At 47.3% G+C, this 22,077-nt stretch overlaps 1 protein-coding gene across 2 annotated transcripts in view; it reads left to right on the forward strand.

The window, feature by feature from the left end:
* IRF5 (interferon regulatory factor 5) overlaps positions 1-22,077 on the forward strand; it is a 67,198-nt gene that overhangs the window by 18,087 nt on the left and 27,034 nt on the right. For both annotated transcript variants that reach the window (XM_075345389.1, XM_075345390.1), the window contains exons 2-4: positions 10,215-10,460; positions 15,197-15,386; positions 15,494-15,534. In XM_075345389.1, the coding sequence (XP_075201504.1) occupies positions 10,281-10,460; positions 15,197-15,386; positions 15,494-15,534 (411 nt within the window). In that variant the 5' untranslated portion in view covers positions 10,215-10,280. The remainder of the gene's footprint in view (positions 1-10,214; positions 10,461-15,196; positions 15,387-15,493; positions 15,535-22,077) is intronic.

The raw sequence follows: 22,077 nt of genomic DNA on the forward strand, positions 1-22,077 counted from the left end.
AGCTGCTGACTATATCGGATGGAAGAAAAGAGGGCCCATACTAGGGCCCCCAGCATGCTCCCTTCTCACCCCACTTGTGGTTTGTAAGGTTGAGGTACCTATTGCTGGTACGGCGGCTGGAGCCCACATGCTGTTTTCCTTCCACATCCCCCTGAGGGGCTCTGAGGAAGTGGGATCTTACCGGCCCCAAAGCCCTGAGGCCGGGCTCCATCCACAGACCCATTGAACCTGCTGGATACGGAGCTGGGTACCGTTCAGGGACATGGCCCTGCACCATTCAGGTACTCTGTGTCCCCGTACACACAGGCACAGCACACTCCAGACTTGCTGGGTGTGCTAGTGCGCCGGGGACAGTAAAGGGTTACAGTCACTACAGCCTAGCTGAGTGACTTTATGTATGGGGAACTACCGCGCCGGACGCTCCGGGAGCGGCGGCGCGGCTGGGACTTGTAGTGCGCCGGGGACTTAGCGCCGACCGCGCTTTTACGGCGGCGGCGCTTATAAATCCAGTCCCCGGCTTTTGCGGCCTAGCTCCGCTTCGTTCCCGCCCCCACCCTGTCAATCAGGGTAGGGGAGAGACGCTGTACAATCAGCAGCGCCGAGGGCTGGAGCCTTATTTACATGCTCCAGCCCTCTCACTGGACACTGTGGGACGCCGGTTTCCCGCTCTGACTTGGGGGCACGCCCACGGCCCGCCCCTACTCACACGAGCGGGAGAAGGACGCCGGCAGCCATTCCTGCAGCCCGAGCTGAGAGATCGGACTCTGGGCGACCAGGCACAGGACTAGCGCGACCACACACCCGCTTATAGGCGGGCGGTAAGCGGCACCTGAAGTGCTGACCCCACTAAATACCGCAGTTGTCCATTTGTATTTTTATGCTTACACTGCATAGGTCGCTATTTTTGGCTATATGCCCTCTTAGATGGCGACACATCAGCAGCAGGAAAGCAGGGGTGCTAAGGCACAGGCTTTCTATGCTGCTTGTATGGCATGTACTGAAGTGTTCATGTGTATTTATGCTTGTATGCTATACACTGCACTGTACAGTCGCTAGTCTGGGCTATTTTCGCCTAGAATGACTAGACTACAGCAGCAGAAAAGCAGGGGTGCTGAGGCACAGGTTTTTTCTATGCTGCTTGTATTGCAGGGGTTGCAGTGTTCATTTGTACTTATGCTTGTATGCTATACATTGCACTGTATGGTCGATATTCTGGGCTATATTCCCCTAGATGGCTAGTCTACAGCAGCAGAAAAGCAGGGGTGCCAAGGCACAGGCTTTCTATGCTGCTTGTATTGCATGTGCTGCAGTGTTCATTGTACTTTATGCTTGTACGCTATACATTGCATTGTACGGTCGCCATTCTTGGCTATGTCCTAGATGGATAGTCGGCAGCAGCATATAAGCAACTCGGGCTTTCGATGCTGTTTTTACTGCATGTGATACTGTTCCACGGCACTGAACCCCATTGTGTGCAATGCTCCCCTGGAGCACTTGGTCAGCCGGGGTCTCTACTAGACGTGGCCAAAGGAACCACCTGTCAACCCTGTCCAAGGACAGGGATGGAGTTGCAATGGGATAGAGACTTGCAGTCCGGACAGGCCATGGGCAATCTGGATCATTGCTCCCTGGCCACCCTCATTGGGAATAAAATCGGTGCTCCGGGGGGGGGTCCCAGGAGGCTCTCTGTATGATAAGGCAGACGTAGCTGTTCAGGACTTTGATCCTGACAACGCTCTCAATCCGGATACACCGGATGGTGACGCCATAAGGAATGATCCTATAGCGTCCATCAATGGAATGTTGGATCTTTCTCCCTCAGCTCCCCCAGCGGAGGAGTCAGCTTCACAGCAGGAGAAGTCCCATTTCAGTAGCTCAAACGTAGATTGAGTATTTTTCTGGCCACGCTGACTTCAGAGAAGCAGCCAGGAACACCACGCTTACCAGATAAGCGTTTTCTCCAAACGTATTAAGGATACACGTTATCCTTTTCCCCTGACGTGGTCAAGCGTGGGACCCAGGGTCCAAAGGTGGATTCTCCAATCTCCAGGCTTGCGGCTAGAGCTATAGTTGCAGTGGTGATGGGACTTCACTTAAAGATGCCAGACAGATGGACTCTGGTTGAAATCTGTCTATGAGGCTATCGGCGTGTCGGTTGCTCCGGCATTTACAGCCGTATGGGCACCCTAAGCTTTTCAGCTGTTCTTGCACAGCTGGTCTTGAGCATATGTACATTTGTGCCGCAGGGGCGTCCGTAACCTCGCAATGTCTGCATTGCGACTTACCCTATTAATGCTGTCCTGGAAGGACAGTCGAGGTTTCGGTCCTTCCCAAGCTCGGGCAGGTCCCAATTGTCCTCGTCCAAAGGAGCTGAAAAGCCTCAGAGGGGCTCAGTTTCCGGGGGCTCAATCACGCCCAAGGAAGGCAGCCGGAGGAACCGCTACCAAGGCGGTCTCCTCATGACTCTCAGCTCTCTCATCTCTCCGCATCCGCGGTTGATGGCAGACTCGCTCGCCTTGCGACATTTAGCTGCCACAGGTCACAGACCGGTGGGTGAGGGACATTGTGCCCACGTGCACAGGACAGGGTTCTGTTCTCGTCCTCCGACTCGATTCTTCAGAACGTCCCCACCGAGCCGATGCTCTTCTGCAGGCAGAAGGAGTGGTAATCCCTGTTCCTCTTCAGGAACAAGACACGGTTTTCCTCCAATCTGGTTGTGGTGCCAAAAAAGGATGGCTCTTTCCGTTCCGTTCTGGACCTAAAACTGCTCAACAAGCACGTGGAGGCCAGGCGGTTCCGGATGAAACCCTCCGCTCCGTCATTGCCTCAATGTCTCAAGGATATTTCCTAGCATCAATAGACATCAAAGATGCTTATCTCCACGTGCCGATTGCTACAGAGCACCAATGTTTTCTACGTTTCGTGATGGGAGACGACCATCTTCAGTTCGTAGCTCTGCCATTCGGTCTGGCGACAGCCCCACGGGTGTTCACCAAGGTCATGGCGGCAGTGGTAGCAGTCTTGCTCTCACAGGGAGTGATCCCTTACTTGGACGATCTACTTGTCAAGGCACCCTCTCAAGAGGCATGCCAACTCAGCCTGAATGTTGCGCTGCAGACTCTCCAGACGTTCGGGTGGATCATCGACTTCTCAAAGTCAAACCTGTCACCGACCCAATCACTAACGTATCTTGGCATGGTGTTTCATACCCTCTCAGCGCTAGTGAAGCTTCCGCTGGACAAGCAGCGGTCACTACAGACTGGGGTGCAGACTCTCCGTCAAGGTCAGTCGCACTCCTTAAGACGCCTCATGCACTTCCTCGGGAAGTTGGTGGCGGCAATGGAGGCGGTTCCGTTTGCGCAGCTTCATCTGCGTCCTCTTATTGGGACATTCTCCGCCAATGGGACGGGAAGTCAACATCCCTGAACAGGAAAGTATCCTTTTCACAGAAGGACTCTCTGCAATGGTGGCTTCTTCCCACCTCATTATCACAGGGAAGATCCTTCCTACCACCGTCTTGGGCGGTAGTCACGACAGACGCGAGTCTGTCAGGGTGGGGAGCAGTTTTTCTCCACCACAGGGCTCAGGGTACGTGGACTCAGCAGGAGTCCACCCTTCAGATCCATGTTCTGGAAATCAGAGCAGTGTATCTTGCCCTACTAGCCTTCCAGCGGTGGCTGGAAGGAAAGCAGATCCGACTTCAGTCGGACAACTCCACAGCGGTGGCATACATCAATCTCCAAGGAGGGACACGCAGTCGGCAAGCCTTCCAGGAAGTCCGGCGGATTCTGATGTGGGTGGAAGCCACGGCCTCCACCGTATCCGCAGTTCACATCCCCGGCGTAGAAAACTGGGAAGCAGACTTCCTCAGCCGCCAGGGCATGGACGCAGGGGAATGGTCCCTTCACCCGGACGTGTTTCAGGAAATCTGTAGCCGCTGGGGAAGGCCGGACGTCGACCTAATGGCGTCCAGGCACAACAACAAGGTCCCAACCTTCATAGCACGGTCTCGCGATCACAGAGCTCTGGCGGCAGACGCCTTAGTGCAAGATTGGTCGCAGTTCCGGCTCCCTTATGTGTTTCCACCTCTGGCACTCTTGCCCAGAGTGCTACGCAAGATCAGATCCGACTGCAGCCGCGTCATACTCGTCGCCCCAGACTGGCCAAGAAGGGCGTGGTATCCGGATCTGTGGCATCTCACGGTCGGCCAACCGTCGGCACTACCAGACCGACCAGACTTACTGTCCCAAGGGCCGTTTTTCCATCGGAATTCTGCGGCCTTGAACCTGACTGTGTGGCCATTGAGTCCTGGATCCTAGGGTCTTCAGGATTATCCCAAGGGGTCGTTGCCACCATGAGACAGGCTAGGAAGCCCACGTCCGCTAAGATCTACCACAGAACGTGGAGCATATTCTTATCCTGGTGCTCTGCTCAGGGAATGTCTCCCTGGCCTTTTGCATTGCCTACCTTTCTTTCTTTCCTGCAATCTGGGTTAGAAAAAGGTTTGTCGCTCGGCTCCCTTAAAGGGCAAGTCTCGGCGCTATCCGTCTTTTTTCAAAAGCGTCTAGCACGACTTCCTAAGGTGCGCACGTTCCGGCAGGGGGTTGTCATATTGTACCCCCGTACAAGCGGCCGTTAGATCCATGGGATCTGAACAGGGTACTAGTTGCTCTCCAGAAGCCGCCCTTCGGGCCTCTGAGGGAGGTTTCACTTTCTAGACTCTCACAGAAAGTGGCTTTTCTGGTAGCGATCACATCTCTTCGGAGAGTGTCTGAGCTAGCAGCGCTGTCATCCAAGGCTCCTTTCCTGGTCTTCCACCAGGACAAGGTAGTGCTGCGCCCCATTCAGGAGTTTCTCCCGAAGGTGGTATCCTCTTTTCATCTTAATCAGGATATCTCTTTGCCTTCTTTTTGTCCTCATGCAGTTCATCGGTATGAGAAGAATTTACATTTGTTAGATCTGGTGAGAGCACTCAGAATCTACATTTCCCGCACGGCGCCCCTGCGCCGCTCCGATGCACTCTTTGTCCTTGTCGCTGGTAAGCGCAAAGGGTCGCAGGCTTCCAAAGCCACCCTGGCTCGATGGATCAAAGAACCAATTCTTGAAGCCTACCGTTCTGCTGGGCTTCCGGTTCCATCAGGGCTGAAGGCCCATTCTACCAGAGCCGTGGGTGCGTCCTGGGCATTGCGACACCAGGCTACGGCTCAACAGGTGTGCCAGGCAGCTACCTGGTCGAGTCTGCACACTTTCACCAAACATTATCAGGTGCATACCTATGCTTCGGCGGACGCCAGCCTAGGTAGAAGAGTCTTGCAGGCGGCAGTTGCCTCCCCGTAGGGGAGGGCTGTCTTCGCAGCTCTAACATAAGGTATTTCTTTACCCACCCAGGGACAGCTTTTGGACGTCCCAATCGTCTGGGTCTCCCAATGGAGCGCCGAAGAAGAAGGGAATTTTGTTACTTACCGTAAATTCCTTTTCTTCTAGCTCCTATTGGGAGACCCAGCACCCGCCCTGTTGTCCTTCGGGATTTTTGGGTTTTTTCGGGTACACATGTTGTTCATGTTGAACGGTTTTTCAGTTCTCCGATGTTACTCGGAGTGAATTTGTTTAACCAAGTTATTGGCTTTCCTCCTTCTTGCTTTTGCACTAAAACTGGTGAGCCAGTGATCCCACTGGGGGTGTATAGCCAGAAGGGGAGGGGCCTTACACTTTTTAGTGTAATGCTTTGTGTGGCCTCCGGAGGCAGTAGCTATACACCCAATCGTCTGGGTCTCCCAATAGGAGCTAGAAGAAAAGGAATTTACGGTAAGTAACAAAATTCCCTTCTTTTAGGAAAAGAGAAAAACACCGTCCTTTCCCGAAACATTTTACTCTTGAAAAGCTTGGCTGGTGCCCGCCTGAATTAAAAAAAAAAAAAAAAAAAAAAAAGTCTTGTTCACATACTCCAGGATTTTGTTTGGGAACCAATTTTTATTTATATTTTTTTTTATAAAGTGGATGTATCAAATGTCATAAAACAAACCTGCTACATTGTTAAATAAATCTCTTAGGCTATGTGCCCACGTTGCGTTCTGTCTCTGCAGAAATTTCTGCAGCGATTTTGAACAGCACACGTGCGCTTCAAATCGCTGCAGAAACAGTCCGTAATGAAAAGCCGATTCTATGCGCTCTGGATGCAGCCTCTCCCATAGACAGAGCGGGGGATGCAGGCAAAGCGCAGGAAAGAAGTGACATGTTGCTTTTTAGAATGCAGCGCTTCGGCAGTACCGAAGCGCTGTGTTCTAATACGCCATGTGGGCATGGATTAGACACAATTTTCATAGATTGTGCTGGGGACGCAGGACGCATGCAGTTATTCTGCGGTGCAGAACGCAGCGTAACTGCATGAAAATACGCTACGTGGGCACATAGCCTTAGGCCGTGTTAACACACTGTGTTTATACCCTCGTTTTTTTGCGTTTTTGCTGCAGAAATTTCTTGAGAAAACCTTTCTGCAGACATTCCCTAGCAAAACCTATGGAAAAAATTAGCTGTGCGAACACTGCGTTCTTTTCTCAAGAACATTCTTCCTGCAGAATTTCTTGAGAAAAAAATGTGCATGTCACTTCTTTTCTGCAGGTACCTGCGTTTTTTGCCATAGATAATGGTGAAAAAACGCACCAAAAACACATAAATGTAGAAACGTGGTAAAGTGTCATGCGGTGCAGCATGTCAATAATTTTTGCACTTTTGAGCCCTTTCAGTCAATAGATTTAACTTAAAAAAAAAAAACAAAAAAAAAAAAAACCCCACTCATTGGGCAAAATTCGGTAAAGCGTCAAACATATGCGTTTTTTATATGATTTTGCCACAGGTGGGTTTTTTTTTTTTGTGGTTAAGAAAAGATGCAGTGTGTGAACATAGCCTAATTGTGTCATTCTCGTTACAGCAGAGGGTTTATCTTGCCTGCACAGTATGGTAACCTTATGCACCTGACACTTGCTGGGACTGCTGGGTGTTGTGGTTTCTAATAAAGGATGTTCAGTTTCATTTCCTTCAGCCCATTTTTATAAATATAGTGGTAAAGTCCCTTTTTTTTTTTTTTTTTTTTTTTTTTTTTTTAAAGCTCAGGTCCTCCTTAAGGCCATGTCTCACTAAGCAACATCGCTAGCAACATCGCTGCTGAGGCACGACTTTTGTGACGTAGCAGCAATGTTGCTAGTGATGTTGCTGTGTGTGACATCCAGCAACAACCTGGCCCCTGCTGTGAGGTCGCTGGTTGTTGCTGAATGTCCTGGGCCATTTTTTAGTTGTTGCTTTCCTGCTGTGAAGCACACATCGCTGTGTATGACAGCGAGACAGCAACAACTCAATGTGCAGTGAGCAGGGAGCCAGCTTCTGCGGAGGCTGGTAACCAATGTAAATATCGGGTAACCAAGAAGCCCTTACCTTGGTTACCCGATATTTACCTTCGTTACCTGCGTCCGCCGCTCTCATGCTGTCAGTGCCGGCTCCCTGCACGGTAATTAACCCGATGTGTACTCAGGCTAGGAGTGCAGGGAGCCAGCGCTAAGCGGTGTGCGCTGGTAACCAAGGTAAATATCGGGTTGGTTACCAGATATTTACCTTAGTTACCAAGCGCAGCATGCTTCCACGCCTCGCTGGGGGCTGGTCACCGGTTGCTGGTGAGATCTGCCTGTGTGACAGCTCACCAGCAACCCGTGTAGCGACGCTCCAGCGATCCCTGCCAGGTCAGGTTGCTGGTGGGATCGCTGGAGCGTCGCTTAGTGTGAAGGTACCTTTACTGTATAGTGTGTTCATGTTGTCTCATGACTGCAGGATCTGTAGGCTTCTAGCTACCTTTAGCAGGTCTTTGTTAGAAGAGGAGCGAAGTTGTCAGTCCACCTATAAAGCATGCATTAGTATTAGTGATAAGTGAGCACTACCATGCTCTGTACTCGTAATGAGCAGTTGGTGCTCGGATGGCTGCGACTCGTGTACGGAGGATAATGGAAGTTGATGGGGACTCTAGCATTTTTTCGGAAGATTTCCTGGAAAAATACTCAAGTTCTCCACAGACTTCAATTATACTTGCGTGGAGCCTGTGTGAGCATCCAATCGCTTGTTAAGAGTACTAAGCATGGCAGTGCTCGCTCATCACTAATTAGTATTACTGATTAAGCTTTATAAAGGAATATGTGGCTGAATTTCCGCAGACACCAAAACTAACAGGATGCCTAACTCGTGATGTCTGACTCATGATGGGTGTGGTGTTGGCATCACTATATATCTCAGAATAACACTGTACATGCAGTGCCCAGTATATGACCCACTGAACTGGAGGTTGCGACCTGCATTTGGCACTGAAATCTCAAGTGGAAAACTGAGGTTGGCAGCTCACCTCCAATCATTGATAACTGAACTCTTTGTTTTAGAGGGGTCTCATAGTGGGACACTTTACATTCTATATGGAAATCCCTATGAGCCTTCCTAAAAATGGGGAGTCGCGAATTTTGGTGTAGTTTTTATTGCAAATATATACGAATGGTGATAAATGGAGGAACTAAATAACCATTTTACAGGTTCTCGGGTGATCACTCATATTTCCTGTCGTTTGGCTGGATGATAATTGTAATTGGTGGAAACACCCCCCCCCCCCAATGGTGCTTGTGGGTAATTGTTCATTATGATTTATCCATTACAAATCAGTACTAAAGAGTCTCTCCACTTCTTAACAACTCTGTTAGAATGGCCCAAGGGTGGTGGAAAATGAAGTTGATATTAATCTTCAGGACCATTGGCCAAACACCTTCCCCCCCCACCCCCCCATTCTCTGCAGTATCTCCTCCTCCAGGCACCTGGCACCAACGTATGGTGGGGGCCTTGCATGACCAGTGCAGCATATCACTACTGGTGGTGGTCCCACCCAAGGCCCACTATTCTAGAAGGGTTAAGACGTGGACAGACTCTTTACATGTCCTGTTTATACTGGAATACTGCAATACTACATTCTGGAGACACAGAAGTCACACATGTTCTCGAATCTAGCAACCAGAAGAAAATATTCTATGCTCCTCTCAGGTTTTTGAAGCTTACAATAGAGTAATACGAACAGTACAATTTTTGTGTTTGATTCCTGTTGGACGGCCCAATACGAATCCCCAGAGAGATCATGATGAAACTGATCCTCATAAGTTTTCTTTCGCTAATGCCTTATGAAAGTAGCTTTTCCCCTGAGGACGGTAAACTATGCTTCACTGAAACGGTTTCTCTGTTAAAGATTGTAAAGGCTGAGTACAGACACCCATATAGGATAAAAAAAATGGCAGTCACATCCACAACCTGAACGGTTCCGTCTTCATGTGTTCGTCTGGATAACAGATGGGTGCACGAGTTGCCTGCATAAGACCCTGTGCGCACTAGAAAAAAGATTTTTCTCAAGAAATTTCTTGAGTCTGAAAGATTAGCGCACTTGCATTAAAAAAAGCACCAATAACAAACCAAAAAACATATGCGTTTTTGATGCGTTTTTTCCGCAGGTTGGTCCCTGCGGTTTTTTTACCATTATCTATGGCAAAAAACGCAGCTACCTGCAGAAAAGTGACATGTTCATTCTTTTTCTCAAGAAATTCTGCAGAAAGAATTTTCTTGAAAAAAAACATGCAGTGTGCGCACAGCTTTTTTTTTTTTTATTTTGCATAGGTTTTGCTGGGGAATGTCTGCAGAAAGGTTACAACCATTTTCTCAAACTTCTGCTGGAAAAAAAACGCAGGTAAAAACGTGTGCACAGGGCCTTAGTCTGGTCCATAAAACAGACCAGTAGTGCAGGCTGCCCAGTTCATATATTATTAATAATAATAATAATAATAATAATAATAATAATAATAAAAATAATAAAAAATAATAATAATTAATAATAATAAAAAAATATTATTATTATTATTATTTTATTTTTTTTCTCATTGAAAAATGACCTGGCTGCTTCACATCCAGACAACACTTCTTGTTTCGTCCCCAGATCAGAGCAGTGTGTGAAGGGCACTAATTAACTAAGTAGCTAAAACAGCCCCCTTGTCTGTCATAGATGACCTAGACAAGCCAAGAGTGTATATGTATAGGGGAGTAGGGGAATGAGTGACTGAACTGACTATTGAAGTGTATGGACCGTTGGACCTTTTTCTAGAAAGGATTGGTGTGACAGACTGGATGCTCAGTTTGTATTCTGCTGCTTTCAGGACACAATATGATGTGGCTTTCCTATACCATTTCTATCCTGATACTATAACAACCCATTGTGGCACATGGACATGAACCCGCACCCTCGAAGAATTCGTCTTAAGCCATGGTTGGTGGCACAAGTGGATAGTGGAAAATACCCAGGTTTACATTGGGAAGAGAAGAACCACAAGCTGTTTAGGATCCCTTGGCGCCACGCTACTCGTCACATACCAGCACAGGATGATGAAAACACTATATTTAAGGTGAGTGAGGCCGTGGAAAATGAGCAAACACCAAATATATCTGTACATGTCAATGACTTTGTGTAGAAATATACATTCTTTACAAAATGAAGTTTTTGTGCTCCTTGTCCTCCTTCATGGGGTATAAAGATATATATATTTTTTTTTTTGTTATAGAGGTGTTGAAGTGAGACTACAAAGGATCTCATAAGATCTGACTGCCGTGTTCAGATTATAATATCATGTGTGCATATGAGAAAGGATAACCGATTTTTAGATCGGTTATAAGATTTCTTCCATGACAGACGCCAAAGGAATTCTGCCCGTTTATTTTTCACAAAACCTTAAGGCCCTGTGCGCACTTACCGTTTTTTGCCGCGGATTTCCTGCGGATTTGCTGCATGTTTCGCTGCAGAAAATGTTCATAACATCTCTGCAGTGATTCACCAGCAAAACCTATGGGAAAAAAAAATCCTGTGTGCACTAGGCGGAATTTGACAGCTGCATGTTTTTGCTGCGGGATTCCCGCAGCAAAAACAAGTGCATGTCACTTCTTTTCCACACATCGCTGCGGGATTTCACTCCATTGTTTCCAATGTAATCGTGAAATCCCGCAGGGAATAACGCAGGCAGCAAATTCTGTGCGGTTCACTGCGTTTTCCTGTGTTATTCCCTGCGGTTTACTTGCGGTAATGTACATCGCTTGCCTGCGGTTTTGCAGGGAAGTGATGTCATTATGACAGGAAGAGGAAGCGGAGCAGAGCATAAACACACACACATCACACAGACATCAGACATAGAACACAGACATAGACATATAGAACAAACATAGAAAGCAAACGGAAATATAGAAAAAAAAAAACACGTGGGCTCCGCTGTATATTTACCGTCCAGCCGAGGTAAGCGCACAGCGGCGGTCCGGTATTCTCAGGCTGGGAAGGGCGAGGGGCAGGGTTAATGTCTCCCGCCTCCCTCCCACCTCCCGCCACTAAGTCCAGGCTTGATCATGGCAGCATCTGTGACAGCTGACATGATCAACCCGTAAGTAAAGTGAAAAAACACACGCAGAGAAATCCTTTATTTTAAATAAAACACAATTAAGCCTCGTTCACCCTTTTATTAACACCTCCCGAAACAAAGCTCCGACGTAATCCACTTCCTGCGATGCTGGCATCCAGCCGCGACTGACACACAGCGCTGAATGCAGCCTCGCAGCGAGACAGCAGAGGTAACCACAGGGCATTTCCCACGGCCGGTAATATGAACACACTGCCGACCGTGAGAAATGCAGCAATCTGTCCTCCTCCTATCTATCTGTCTATTTATCTATCGATCTCAGAAGGAAATGTTGTTTTTTTGGTTTTTTTTTCTTCAATGTGCTTTATTGCATTGAATGCAATAAAGCACATGTACCAACTCGCACATGGTAAAACCGCGGCAAACCGCATGCGGTTTTCGGGTGCGGTTTGCTGCCCTTTTTTTACCGCGGGTGCGGTAATCTTTCAATGCCTTCGGAATTTTCTTGAGAAAATTCCAGTTTCCAGTGCGCACATAGCCTTATAGTTCTAGAGGAGTAAAGGGTGTCGACAAAATATTGTCCAATCAAGTATCGCAGGCTGGACTCAGGACATATAGCAATTTGCATAGTCTCTGCTCGATTGGTCAGCCCATATGTTGAGAATTTTTCCTTGTACTCATCATCTTGGGTGTTTTCCAGGATGTAGGAGCCATCTTTTACATGTGCTAGTATATTGTATTAAAGGGGTGGTTCACCCATATTTTTTGTTTAGATCGATATTATATTGAGAAACCATGTTTCTCTCAAATACCTTATGTTGGCAATAGTGCCTGTGAGAGGCGCTATTGCAGACTGGTGTTCCCTGCTCCGTGACCCCTGGGCTCCGTGACCTCAGGGATCCGGTGACGTCACACAAAGTTCCGGACACGTCACATCCCTGCGGCCAGCCCCAGTCTTCCTGACTCACTGAGCTGTGGGCGGTGTTTCATTGTATGTCACAGCTCAGGGTGTCTCCTGCTTGCAGAGTTTTGCTGTGAGGGAGAAGGGAGCTGATGGGCTGTGACGAGCGTTAAACACCGCCCAAAGCCCATCACTCAGGGACACTGCAGCCGGCCGCGGTGTCAGGAACTTGACGTGACGTCACCCAATATACTATATACTGTTATACAATATTTCTTGACAGTGAAAAATGAAGCAGAATGTTTTTCTCATGGGACATAGGAATAGGAACACGTGACTATTGATGAAAACTGAGCCAATAACCTTATAACGTAGAATAGATTAAAGGGAAAAAAATTTTGACCCACCTTAAGACCCGTGATTGACATATATCCACACTCAGACCAAAAGGATAAGGCTGCTTTCACATCATCATTTAACTGTGACCAGAATGGATTTTTTTGTCTCAAAACCGGATCCTGTACAAATGTCATTTCAATGCATTTGCAATGTAATCGGTTGTGTGTGGCACACACTGGATCCGGTGTTTTGCGGTATTTTATCTTTTTTCAAAAATGCTACTTGTAGCATTTTTGACCTCCGGACAAAATACCACATCTCACTGGAGCCGTGATATTTCGGCGGTACCAGCAATGCAAATGAGCGCCGGATCCTGCTCTACCAGAAGTCACCGCATTCTGATAGGCAGGATCCTGTTGTCTTTACTGAGGATGCCCAGAAAGTAGTTATTCCTCACCCATGCTTTCTGATATATAGTAGAGCTGCATCAGTTGAAGAAGACAGAAGAAAGAAGACCAGGATCGTGGAGGGGTGAGAGGGAGTAATAAAGATGGAGTCCCTAAGTAGGTCTGTGTATTTATATCTAATAAAGTATTTTTTCTCTGTGTGATGTTTTTTTATTTTTTGGGGGGTGGGGGGGTGTTAACACTTTATTGGAGATTCTTAATGGCCGGGTCAAACTTGGCCTGCCATTAAGAATCTCGGACTTTATACCAGCTGGTAAAACTAAGCTGGTATTAACCCCATTTTACCCTGCTGGAGGAGTTGGCTACAGCGCCAGAAGTTGGTGCTTCTATGAAAGCGCTATTTTCTGGGGCGGCTGCGGACTGCAATTGGCAGCGCGGGGTGGGGGGGGTGGGGGAGCTTGGGCCACCCTGCACTGCAGATTCCAATCCCCAGCTGCCTAGTGGTACCTGGCTGGACAAAAAAATTAAGCAAAGCCCACGTCGGGGTTTTTTTTTTATTTCATGAAATAAAATAAAGGGCTTCCCTAAATTGTTGGTTCCCAGCTGGGTACAAATAGGCAGCTGGGGGTTGGGGCAGCCCGTACCTGCCTTCTGTACCTCGCTAGCATACAAAAATATGGCAAAGCAGATGTCGTGTTGGGTTTTTTTTTTTTGTTTTTTTGTTTTTTGGGCAAAAAACTAAAAAGGGCTTCCCTGGATTTTCCATTGCCAGTGAAGGTAACACCAGGCAGTGGGGGTTAGCAGTGGGTAGCTACTTGGGTTACCTTTAGCAATACAAAATGCAGCGGGAGCCCACGCGTTTTTGTTTTTGGTTTTTTTTTGTTTTGTTTTGTTTTTTACCCCCTAACCCTAGAATTCTGTTTTGTTTTTTGTTTTTGTTTTTTTAATAAATTTAAAAAAACAAAAAAAAAAAAACCATGGGCTTAACCCATTGAGCACCCGAGCATTTTACTGCTCACTCATCCCTACTTCTGAGCACACATCCAGCAGAAGAAGTAATCAGATTAGCTGACTCCAGTGTCAGCCGATTACTTGTTCTGTGTACCCCTGCATCCATCGCAGTGTGTGCTGGCTGTGAGGTCAGCTGAGTTCAGCCGGCACTGGAGTCCACTGATCTGAACTCCAGCCCGCACACTCTGCGATGGATGCAGCGGGACACAGAATAAGTGATCGGCCGACACTGGAGTCAGCTGATCTGATTACTTGTTCTGCTGGCTATGAGGTCAGGAGTTCAGCTGAGTTCAGATCAGCTGACTCCAGTGCCGGACGAACTTAGCTGAATCCCACAGCCCGCACACGCTGCGATGGATGCAGGGGGACACAGAACAAGTAATCAGCTGACACTGGAGTCAGCTCATCTGAACTCAGCTGAACTCCTGAAAACACAGCCCGCACACGGTCACACGTGATCGGCAGCAGGCAGTGACTGCTTTTAACCTGCATCCATCACAGCGTGTGGTGGCTGTGAGGTCAGGAGTTCAGCTGACTCTAGTGCCAGCCGATTAAATTCTGTGTCCCGCTGCATCCATCGCAGCAGCCATAAAAAGTAAAAGTAGAAGGATCCTGTAATATATCGTCTGGTGACTTGAGGTTGCATGCAGTGCACTTTGAATGCACAGGATCCGGTCAAATGCACTTTGCGGTATTTTACCTACACACAAAAAAACGCTGATGTGAAAGCAGCCTAACGGTGAAGTAAAATCTTAATTCCAACATACAAAATAAAAAATAGTGGCACTCCCCATCCTATGAATTAGATTTGTGGTATAAAATGCAACAAAGGAGAGTGCAGGAGACAAAAAGAACGACCCACCTCAAGCAAAATGGCCGTCCTTTTTGTCTCCTTCCCTCTCTTTTTGTTGAGTTTTATGCAACAATATATCTAATTCATGGGATGGCGAATGCCACTTTTTTTTTTTTCCTTTCTTTTGTACATTGGACATTTATACCTAGAGCTCTTCAGTAAGGGAATACAGAAGCTTTTCCATGCAGACTTCTAGACTTATGTTCCCATCTGTTTGTCCTATTTTAAGGCTTGGGCCATGGAAACTGGGAAATATCAAGAGGGAAAAGATGAGCCTGACCCTGCAAAATGGAAAGCAAACCTTCGCTGTGCTCTGAACAAAAGCAGAGAGTTCAAGCTTCTGTACGATGGCACCAAAGAAACTCCCATGCAACCATTCAAGATCTACCAGCTCTGTGATCTCCCAGGACAAAACGAAGGTGCCAGTCTTCCTTCTAAATTGTATTACTTATTCCAACTGCTTTCCAATTTCACTGGTCATACTATGTACTGCTCTGGAACTACTCACATACTATTGTTTTTGCAGAACCCTTTGTGGATAGTAATGAATGTGAGGAAGAGGAAGAGGTAAGAGTTATTATATATGATCTGGTGCCAGTAGTATTACACAGCCGGTAAACACTATTTACCCACTTATATGCCACGGTCAACCTCGATTTAAACATCTTTCTACTGTGTGGGTGTCCAGTCGGGCAACCAACGCCCCCACCTTCTGGCTTCAGAGGAGATTATTAATATCGACCTATACTTCAATGGTACAATATTTATAAAAAGTGAAGAAATGGGGAGCCTGATGGCATAAATGAAGAAAGTAATAACACATAGCATGTCATGTAGTCTTTTAGGCTATGTGTTCACGTTGCTTTTTACCTGCTTTTTTGCTGCTTTTTCAACTGCAGCGTTTAATGCCAAAATGGATGTGTTCTGCTTTTCAAGCAAAGTCTATGGGAATTTGGGTTTCTTGTCCGCACTATGCAGTTCAAACTGCAGCCTTTTTGTGGCAGAACTTTGGACAAAAACTCAGCTTTGCAGTGCAAAACCCAAATGGCAAAAACAATTGACATGTCAATTGTTTTTGCCATTTGCGTTTTGAACTGCAAAGCAGAGTTTTTGCCCAAATTTCTGCCTGAAAAAGGCTGCAGTTTGAACTGCATAGTGCGCACAAGAAACCCAAATTCCCATAGACTTTGCTTGAAAAGCAGAACACATCCATTTTGGCATTAAACGCTGCAGTTGAAAAAGCAGCAAAAAAGCAGGTAAAAAGCAACGTGGACACATAGCCTAAAAGGGAACCTGTCAGCAGAAATTTCGCCCAAAACCTAAAAGATTCCCCCTCTGCAGCTCCTGGGCTGCATTCTAGAAAGGTCCCTGTTATTATTGTGCCCCATGTGAGACCAAAATAAAGACTTTATAAAGTGGTACCTTTTTTGTATTCAGATACTGTAAATGTGACACGGGGGCGGGCTCTCTAACGTCCGTTATTCTGCCCCCTGGTCCTGTATGCCGCCCCCCCATCGCTCCTTTCCATAGCTGATGCACCGCCCACTGCTCCAGCCATCCCCGCGCATGCCCAGTGCCAGTCTCACGGGACTGAGCAGTGTGACCGCTGGTGACGTGTGCGCAGGCAAGTGATTATGGGCGGGGCTGTGATTGTTATCAGCAAGTACCCGCCCATAATCTCGTGAGCGCGCAAACCTTTTAGGTTTTTAGGGGAATCTTTTTTAGGTTTTGGACGAAATTTCTGCTGACAGGTCCCCTTTAAGCTGCTTTTATTATAAAGTGCACATAAATACAGCCAGATAAAGATGGCTAGTGGATTAAAAATCCATAAAACTGAAAAAATCTACAAAAAACAGAAAAGGAGGTTAGGGGGAAACAGAATCCCATACAGGAGAGGTATACCCACATATACAGCATAAAGGGTCACATATACAAAGTAGTAAGGAACATAGTCCTTATAAATAGGAGAGCCTTATATATTGACAATGGTATCTAGTATAACATATAGGGTTATAAATACAAAATAGTAAGGATCACCGTCAAACCCTCATATATTAACAATAGTAGACAGACGAGGTCACTTCAAGGCCACTCTTTGTAAGTGAATATCAGATACAAAAAGCATGTATAGAAAAACATTAAGGCTATGTGCCCACGTTGCGTGTTTGCGTGCTGCGTATTGCACTGCAGCGTAACTGCATGCGTCATGCGTCCCTAGCACAATCTATGAATGTGCATAATCCATGCGCACGTTGCATTTTAGAATGCAGCGATTTGCATGCTGCCAAAACGCTGCGTTCTAAAAAGCAACATGTCACTTATTCCGTGCGCTTTGGATGCAACTCCCGCTCTGTCTATGGTGGGGGCTGCATCCAGAGCGCATGAAATCTGCTATTTCACTGCATGCATTACGCAGTGTTTCTGCAGCGATTTGACGCGCACATTTGTACTGTCAAATCGCTGCAGAAATTTCTGCAAGGACACGACGCAACTTGCGCACATACACTAATAGTGAATAAGCACCTAGAGACCATACCTACTGTCAAATACCAGGGAACACCATACTGGAGCATGGGACAGGTCCTGACACGTGTTTCGCAGGGCTGCTTCAGAAGACCATGTGAGCCAGCAGTAGAAGTTGGATATATGTAGCGTCAATGTAGGTGAACCGGATTAGCTGTGCCTGCTCTCACTGAGATAGCAGCACTCACAATGCCTTCCGAGTATGAGAGTAAACCTCCCGATGACGTCACGTTACCCAGGAGGCATCATACAGAAGCCGCTCCACAGTGCACATTCACCAGATTCCCATGACAGCGTTGCTCAGCCGCGGCCATATTGGTTACTGGCACAAAAGAGGGCAAACAAAGAAAAAGATCAGGGGCACAGATATAGGGCCACAGTATGTAAGATAAGACTACAGAGGGGCAATATATAACAATAGGTGCATTACAAACATGTTACAGACAAAATCATTATAATGTAAATGACGTAAGATGCTCGCAGCATTCGAGGTTTATTCAAAATATTGCCATATCCATATCCGTGCTCATCCTGACAGAAGAAAGATCCCTCTGACGATACCTATATCCAGGTAGGAAAGGTAGAGAGATTGAACTATAAAAATGAAGAAAAATAAGGACAACTGCTAAAAACTAAGTTAAAAAACAAAGGCTGGTATTGCAATTACAGCAGCGTGAGTCATAGAAAATGACTCAAAAAAGACAATCTGTATATGGGTGGAAGAAATCTGTACAAGTATGCAGAAGCATTTATACACATGGCAATGAGGCATCCATAGGAGAAGAGGGAGAATAAACATTAAAATCAAATGCAGAATGGTCAGTTGGAAGTCTAATTAAGAAATGAGGCATAAGAGAGTCTTTCATGGGGTCCACCCGGGGACATAGTGCCCAGACGGAAAATCCACTCACGTTGTGCCAGTGCCTTTTTGAGGTCATAGGTGGACCCTATCGATACCACAGACCACTAGGCTGGAAGGGTCACAGTCATGTTGGAGTTTAAAGTGACGTGGGAGAGTCTTAAGAGTCTCGATAGACTCGACCTCTGCTGCCGCCATAATATCACGGACGTGTTCTTGTGTCCTCTGCAATTCGCGAGAGGTCAGTCCAACATAAATGAGACCACAGCTGCAGGTCGCATGGTAAATGACTCCACCTGTGCTACATGTAATAGGATTTTTGAAATGCAACATTATATCAGAATTTGCTGATCAAAAAGTTGTGGTACGAATAATATTCCGGCAGGCTAGGCAGGAGCCGCAAGGGAAACAACCCCATTTGGAGCGACCCGTATAAAATAGTAGACCAGTTTTGGGTACATAGTGACTATGGACTAATAAGCCACTGAGCCTCCTACCCCGCCTTGCCGAAATGGTACACTATTGCAGCATATTGTACAGGTGATCAAAGGATTGCAAGTTCATTTACCCAAGAAGGAATGAAAAAAAATTTGTAGTTTTTTTTATTTTTTTCAATATGTAGGAGATAAAAAAAACATACAATACCCCTTTTCACAAACCAAAAATAAACCTTTATGGCATCTCTGAATCTGTAAGTCCCATATGCAAAATATTAAATAATTTAATAAAAAAAAGATATGGCTCTTGGTAGAAAGAAATTAAAAATGAATAGTGAAAAATGGCTCCGCTAGGGAGAGAAAATGTAGTCTGGTCCCCTCTCACGAATCATGGTTCCTGCTACCTCGCATAAGCTGTTGCCACTATCCCTAATACAGGGAATAGTCAGCGTTTGTCTACATGAAACACTGCTGCTATAGCAGAGAATCGGAAGGAAACCTGAGCCTGATCCGCAACAGCAGAGCAAGTGATGAAGAATGAATGGTCTACACCACCAAATAGGTTAGGGACACAGCGAGCAGCTCCCTAAAGGATCTGAAACTGATGGTCACATAGAGCAGGGGTGGGGAACCTTTTTACTGCAGGGGGCCATTTGGAATTTCCTACTAACCTTTGGGGGCCGCACAAAATTATCAACTTGAAAACTACCCTGTTATATTTGGTCAAACGATTAATTAACTCACCCCTACTGTGGTGGCAGGAGCTGCTTCTCTTTGGTGCGGCTGTGATGTTCAGTGATATTGATCATCTTGGTTCTCACAGCTGCTTTTCTAGGTTTGTCTCGGTATGGAGATGCTGGGGTATATACATCACAGGAGACGCTGGGGCGCATAAATTACGGGAGGAGGCTGGGGCGTATACGTCGCAGGAGGGGCTGGGGCGTATACGTCGCAGGAGGGGCTGGGGCGTATACGTCGCAGGAGGGGCTGGGGCGTATACGTCGCAGGAGGGGCTGGGGCGTATACGTCGCAGGAGGGGCTGGGGCGTATACGTCGCAGGAGGGGCTGGGGCGTATACGTCGCAGGAGGGGCATGGACAGTCCTGGCGGTGGCACAGACATGACTGGGGACAAGTACAACACTAGGTGGCAGCACGGACAGAGCACTGGGTGGCAGCACACTGCACAAGGGGGTACACAGCACTGAGCGGAGGGGGGGCAGCGATGGGTTGAATACTCACAGTACTGGGGTGGGGGTGGGGGAGGAGTCACACGCACAGCACAGGTCCGGGAGGCCGGTAATCTGCTGCAGCTATTCTGTGACTTTATCGCAGCGTGCTGCTTACCCCGCCCACCAGAGCACACTAGCACAGGCCGGGGTTAAACCTAGAATGTATGGGCTGCAGTCAGGTCCTGGAAGTCAGGATCTGGATAGAGCCCATACATTCTAGCATCTACCCTCAGGTCATCAGGCAGTGGGATTTAAAGGGCCAGCAGCAGGGAAAAGCGCGGCTGCCGCCAGAGCACAGCGGTCCCCGGGAATGTGCCCGGGGGCCGCATAAAAAGTTGCCACGGGCTGCATACGGCCCGCGGGCCGGAGGTTCCCCACCCCTGACATAGAGGCTCGGTGTGCGGATCACTTTCCACTTTTTGTTACTATTATGCTATTGTTAACCCACTAGTGACCAGCTCCATTTCTAATTTTCTGGTAATAACTCTGGAAGGTTTCAACATATCCTAATACTTGTTGTATTGTTTTGTGTTTTTTATATATATTTTTGTAAAACATTTTACAGTTACTATTTTCAAACTATAGATTATCCCCTTAAACTAGATAGGATGACACTATGCAGAAAGGTTAATCAATAATATTTCTCCTGTTTAGTTTGTCAGCATCATTTTTCAGAAGTGCCCTTATTTTGCTAGGGTGGTGCAAGGGTTAAAAGTTTAGAGCAGTCTTTCTTTCAAAGAAGCTAAACTGAATTTCAGGGTGTTTGTTTTTAGTGGTTTTTTTTTTTTTTTTTGTGTCCTTGAAGGTCACCCAAAATTGATAAAATTTACAGGACAGCTCCCTCAAAGTGTGGCGCTCCTGAGGCTACAGTTGCCACAGAGGTACTGCATCTCAGCCAGAGGTGTGGTACCCTATCCTGGGTAAGGAAGAGGTCATCCACCGGTATGCACACAAAACAGACACTCACTCAGAAACACCTCATCGGACTATAGTAAGGGCCTAGTGACAGTCCGAGGCCAGGCTGGGGGGTAAAGTCTAGTCAGTGGGAGCAGATGGTAGGAAGTTACAGTCGGAAGGAGCAGTAGAGGAGCGAGGACCTGTGGTCTGGAGCTGGTGCTGCTTGGCCCAGGCACAAGTGAGAAGGGGTCCTAGAGCCCACGATAAGTGTGACATACTCCATTGGCCTCATTCCACATAGTACATATTAGAGTGGAGGGACTTGGCCTCATACGGGGATCCGGTCCCTAGACTAGAGGAGAAGAACCAACGATCTCATCTAGTAAAACCGGAGGCTAAGGATACAGCTAGTACCGAAGCCAACTCTGCACACACATCCGCTGGAAGGTGACCACATAGGGCTGAGGGATAGAGCTTCAAGCCACCTGACCGGATCCACGGACACTGGCTCAGGGCACTGTGTGCGTAGGCACCAGACAGGCGGGCGAGAGGTCAGCGCAGGAAGACGACCAGGGAAGGAATATAAGAAGGGTGCACCGGTCTTGACCTCTGAACTACCCAGGATCGACTGGAGCCCATCACAGTGGAACCCAGTACTCCAAAGGCGGTCACTGACTAGTCGAGTTACCTTGGAACCTACTAAAGTGAGTAAACTGCATCCCTGTGTCGTTCCATTCTTCTCCTGCGCCTCTGTCCCTGCTCCCCCGCCAATACAGACTACCACACCCATCCACCCTGGGGCCCAGCTCTACCTGTGGAGAATTATACCAACCAAGCTGCGTCACCATCTGCCCTAGAGGTCCCATTCCGCAGCATTGGCTATCTCTGGCCGAGTACCACAGGTGGCGTTACAAACTATTATCCCCACCACCATCTTTATTAAACACAGATGGGGTCATGGAACTGGGCCTTGCCACTGCAGCATCCCAGAAACAGAATCGCGGCCCGGTAATGAGTAACCCCAGGCCCCAGAGCGGGCATGTCAAAAGCATTCAAAATTGCGGTTAGGAAATGTAGCCCCTCAGGTGCTTCATAGGAATTGACACAAAATGGAAATTTTGGCTTAGGTGGCACACATCGAGGCCATTACATGACCTCAGGTTG

Source organism: Anomaloglossus baeobatrachus, chromosome 4, assembly GCF_048569485.1.
Source record: "Anomaloglossus baeobatrachus isolate aAnoBae1 chromosome 4, aAnoBae1.hap1, whole genome shotgun sequence".
NCBI classification, from domain to species: Eukaryota; Metazoa; Chordata; class Amphibia; order Anura; family Aromobatidae; genus Anomaloglossus; species Anomaloglossus baeobatrachus.